The following is a 4,383-nucleotide window of genomic DNA, read 5'->3' as shown; positions in this document are numbered from 1 at the left end:
ATCTTCCAACCTATTCTGCTGCTATAAGTTACTTTTCCCTCTCTCCTTTCCTCCTGCTTCGCAGCAGGAGATTTCATCTCTCGTGCTGGCCACACCTCCGCTCTCTAACCCCCCTTCCCCTACCCACACCCCCTCCCCTACCCACTTTGATGCATTTTTCAAATTTCGCCTTGGGGCGGAGTTATCTTTTCACAGGGGGGTAAGTTACACTTTAAGCTAAAATGTCATTTATCTTGTTAATTCATTAAAGTGTTCAACTAAAAAAAATGAAAAAGTTGAGAAGCTGGGGCAGTTGTCTTAAATTTGCTACAAGTAGATTCCTCCCCGTCACTCATTGTATTAAATCCAATCATTTCTAATGAACTGAAATTTAGATACAGCCTTATATTTTATACTTTGTGAAAAATTTTAGTGATTTACTTTAAAAATTATAAGATCAACAAGTCTCTTGTTAATGTGTGTCTCCCTCTAATGCTAATCTAAGAGGAACCACCCCAAGGACCCAAGAAAAAACATTTAACTGAGGACTGGATTGGGTTTTCTGCGCATTTTTCAAGCTTCACACTTCCTTACAGTTTCACCAGTTTTCAGATCAAAATTATAGTTTCTGACTTGAAAATTTACTTCTTTGGTTCAATTTCTGCTTTCTTCTTTCTCTTTTTGTCGTTCATTGTCAGCATGCCAAGTCAGGGTTTCTCAGTACATAAGGGGACTTTCTTGGCTGTGTGGGCGGAGTTTGTCCTAACCGTGATTGGTGTAGTTCTTGGTGTGGGCGGGTTTGTCCTATCCATGACTGGTGGAGTTCTTGGTTTAGGCCAAGTTTGTCCTAACCGGGATTGGTGGAGTTTGTAGTTTGGGAAGACCTTGTCCTAATTGTGATTGGCAAAGTTTGGAATATAGGTGGAGGGTCTTATGTGTGGGCGGAGTTTGGCAAAACTGTGATTGGTCGGGCTGACTTGTCTTATGGGACAAGTTAAAAAATGAAGTAATGGTAATAGCAAAATTATTGTAAATGTGTAAATTTTATTTTATTTATTGACTTTAAAATAGAAAATCTAAAAACTTTTTGTGAATATGTCCACATAATTTATTCACTTCGATTTTTATGCAGCTAGCACTTTCCTGTCTCGAGTTAGACAAATATTATTGTTCATATTAAAAAAATAATTTTCCATGCAGTTTAGGGCTGTTCGACTAAGCCAAATTGGTACGTCCCTCCACATGTACTGCAGTCAAATTTCATGAGGCTTGCACCTTCCTGTCTCCAGTTAAGACTAATAATGTTATTTATTTTTATAGATGCTTTCTGGCCGTTTCAACCAAGCTATACGTCACCCCCACATGCCCAGCATTCATCCAACCCAATTATTATGGCCTCTTCAGTCCAACCAATCATTCGTTTCACAAACTCTTCCCACAAAAGACAAACAGACCTATCAAGTCTTTGACAAACTCCTCCCACACACCAAGAAACACCCACTTAGTGACTGCAGACCTCCTCCTCCAGTATGCAGCTACAACATTTTTTTGTCTTGTACACAAACACAGTACCAATGAAGTTCTATTTTGTCTCTAATATATTTTAAGTGCAAATAAAAATACTTAAAATTGTGTTTTTTCTTGTGTTTCTCTGCTTATTAAACTGGAAAACAAAACAACTGGGCAGAGTGCCTTCTCCGGGTCAGGGGGGTCGCCCTGTCTCAAGTGGAGGAGTTTAAGTATCTGGGGATCTTGTTCACGAATGGGGGAAGAAGGGAGCGGGAGATCGACAGGCGGATTGGTGCAGTGTCTGCTGTAAAGCGGGCGCTGTACCGGTCCGTCGTGGTGAAGAYAGAGCTGAGTCAGAAAGCGAAGCTCTCGATTTACCGGTTGATCTACATTCCTGCCCTCATCTATGGTCATGAGCTTTGGGTCATGACCGAAAGAACGAGGTCCCGGATACAAGCGGCCGAAATGGGTTTCCTCCACAGGGTGGCTGTGCTGTCCCTTAGAGATAGGGTGAGAAGCTCGGTCATCCGGGAGGGACTCAGAGTAGAGCCGCTGCTCCTCCARGTCGAGAGGAGCCAGTTGAGGTGGCTCGGGCATCTGGTAAGGATGCCTCCTGGATGCCTCCCCGGTGAGGTATTCCGGGCACGTCCCACCGGGAGGAGGCCCCGAGGAAGACCCAGGACACGCTGGAGGGACTATGTCTCTCGGCTGGCCTGGGAACGCCTTGGAGTTCCCCCGGAGGAGCTGGAGGAAGTGACTGGGGAGAGGGAGGTCTGGGCCTCCCTTCTGAAGCTGCTGTCCCCGCGACCCGACCCCGGATAGGCGGAAGAAAATGGATGGATGGATGGATGGATGGATGGATGGATGGATGGATGGATGGATGGATGGATGGACAAAACAACTGGTAAACACAGCAAAGCGTTTATGTACTGAAGTTTAGACTGTTTTTGGAGTTGATGAAGACCAAGAACAGATTAAAAAGGAGGAAAAGAATTTAAATAAAAGCAAATGGTGTATTCAGCATGAGGAATAAATTAAGACGATGCATTAATATTGCAACAATTAGGTGGTTAAACATCAGAACATGTTTAGAGTTTGCATCTGTGGCCTGTGAGAACAAAGTTCTGTGTGATTTTCATTTAAACTAGTCTGTAATTAACAGTTTTGACTCTAAACACGACAAAGTGTTTTTATTTCGCCCAAATTTTTTTTTAATTAGTCCTGAAAGACTAAGCACAATATGATGTCTGGAAATGTGGGACTAATACTGTATATGCAGAGAAACATTTTTTTTATTGTTTGACTGTACTGAAGATCTGTTCGCTGTTTTCAAAGCAGCCTGACAAAAGTAAGTGGGTGTGTCCCTCAGTGGGATGTTTGACAGCACAGTATTTTGTGAATAAATCAAAATTGTACAATGAAGCACAAAGCTCCTCAGATTTATGAGCTGATGCTGCAAAGCCTTTTGTTTTTGTTTGCTCAGTTCACGGTTGAGCAGAGGCTGAGGAGATTATGCATTCTCGGTTCAAACTTTGATTTGCAGATTATTGGGGGCACCGGGTTTTGGTTACTGCGTGACTTGTGAAGAATGTTATTCATAAATCATTCTGTTAAACAGCCACAAACTGGGACCTGAGGTATAAGAATGTGGCTTGTGATCTTTATTATGCGAGTATTTAGCTAGTTGTTTAATACAAAAGTACGACAGCAGAACTATACTTTTAGGATGGTTAGCGGTGTTAACACTTATCTACCTACAGTTGTGTATTAATGATTTGTACATACCTAAACGTGGGTCAAATCTCCATGCGGGAATATGATCATTTTCCTTTAGGTCGCTGTTGGCCGGCAGTGGCACAGAGACTGTGATTGGCTCGTTTACCTGCAGTTCCACTCCATCACTGGCCAATAGGTGAACAGAGATGGCTGCCACAGGAGTCAACTCGAACTTCTTCTTCTCTGCACCTGTGAGTGTGAGCAGGAGAGCCGTAAGAGAAAAATGCAGCAGAAAGGAAAGTGAGCAGGGGTAAAGTCAGGTGCGGGAGGGGAAAACGGAGACTAGAGCAGACAGTGGGGAGGTGACAGAAAAAAAACTGCTTAGATAAACGAGAGTCGTTAAGACAGGAAAGAAAACAAAGGAAAAACAGGAAATAAGGAAACCAGGGTGGGAAAAAAAATTGGAAGTTGAGGTTGAGTGTCACAATGCATAAACCTGCCTGTGGTGTGTGGAAGCAGAAAATACAAGCAGTGGAAAGAAGAGGGCTGTCGGAAAGTACTCATATATTACTCTAAAATATTACTGCACATATCAATAAGATAAGATTCCCCGAAGTATGCAGAGCGCGAATGCGAACACACACACACACACACACACACACACACACACACACACACACACGAGTTATTCACTCCCTTTCTGCCATTTGTGCTGCCAGGCTTTGTTTCTGTAAAGAGTCTTTCAAGTCCAAACCTCACCTGTACCGTTGCTGCTGAGAACCTGCAGGTGAGGAAAGTGCTGGATGTGTGAGGGAGAGCTGGCCACGGTGAGCAGAGCTGTCAGGTTGGCATAGGACGTGTTGGAGGGAAGACTTAAAGCTCTGCGCTGGAAGTGAACTCTGGGATGGCCTCTTAAACCTTCAAGAGGGATAAACACATACGTCTGAAACCATCCAAATGAACTTTGCCTTTATTATTTCAAATTACTGTTTCATCGCATTGTTTTTAGACCGGTGGTTCTCAAACTTAAAAAAAAAGAAATAGTAGGACAATAAGGACAGCTTATATTTATATCTGACCTACAGCAAACTGGCCAAACTCATAATGATGGTTAAAGTGCCTGTGACATCAAACTTTAGTAAAATATTAATTCATTTGGGAAGGTAACATTGATAACAT

General features: G+C 42.7%; 1 protein-coding gene across 3 annotated transcripts in view; it reads right to left on the bottom strand.

The window, feature by feature from the left end:
* Window positions 1–4,383, bottom strand: part of fam171a1 (family with sequence similarity 171 member A1) — a 46,515-nt gene that overhangs the window by 24,099 nt on the left and 18,033 nt on the right. For 2 of the 3 annotated variants that reach the window (XM_014015650.1, XM_014015652.1), the window contains 2 exons: window positions 3,964–4,122; window positions 3,274–3,453 (listed from right to left, as the gene is read on the bottom strand). In XM_014015650.1, the coding sequence (XP_013871104.1) occupies window positions 3,274–3,453; window positions 3,964–4,122 (339 nt within the window). The remainder of the gene's footprint in view (window positions 1–3,273; window positions 3,454–3,963; window positions 4,123–4,383) is intronic. The other variant, XM_014015651.1, reaches the window with a different exon arrangement.

Source organism: Austrofundulus limnaeus, unplaced genomic scaffold, assembly GCF_001266775.1.
Source record: "Austrofundulus limnaeus strain Quisiro unplaced genomic scaffold, Austrofundulus_limnaeus-1.0 Scaffold132, whole genome shotgun sequence".
Classification (NCBI taxonomy): domain Eukaryota; kingdom Metazoa; phylum Chordata; class Actinopteri; order Cyprinodontiformes; family Rivulidae; genus Austrofundulus; species Austrofundulus limnaeus.
The sequence above is the reverse complement of the archived record's forward strand: the minus strand, read 5'-3'. Positions and strand labels throughout refer to the sequence as shown.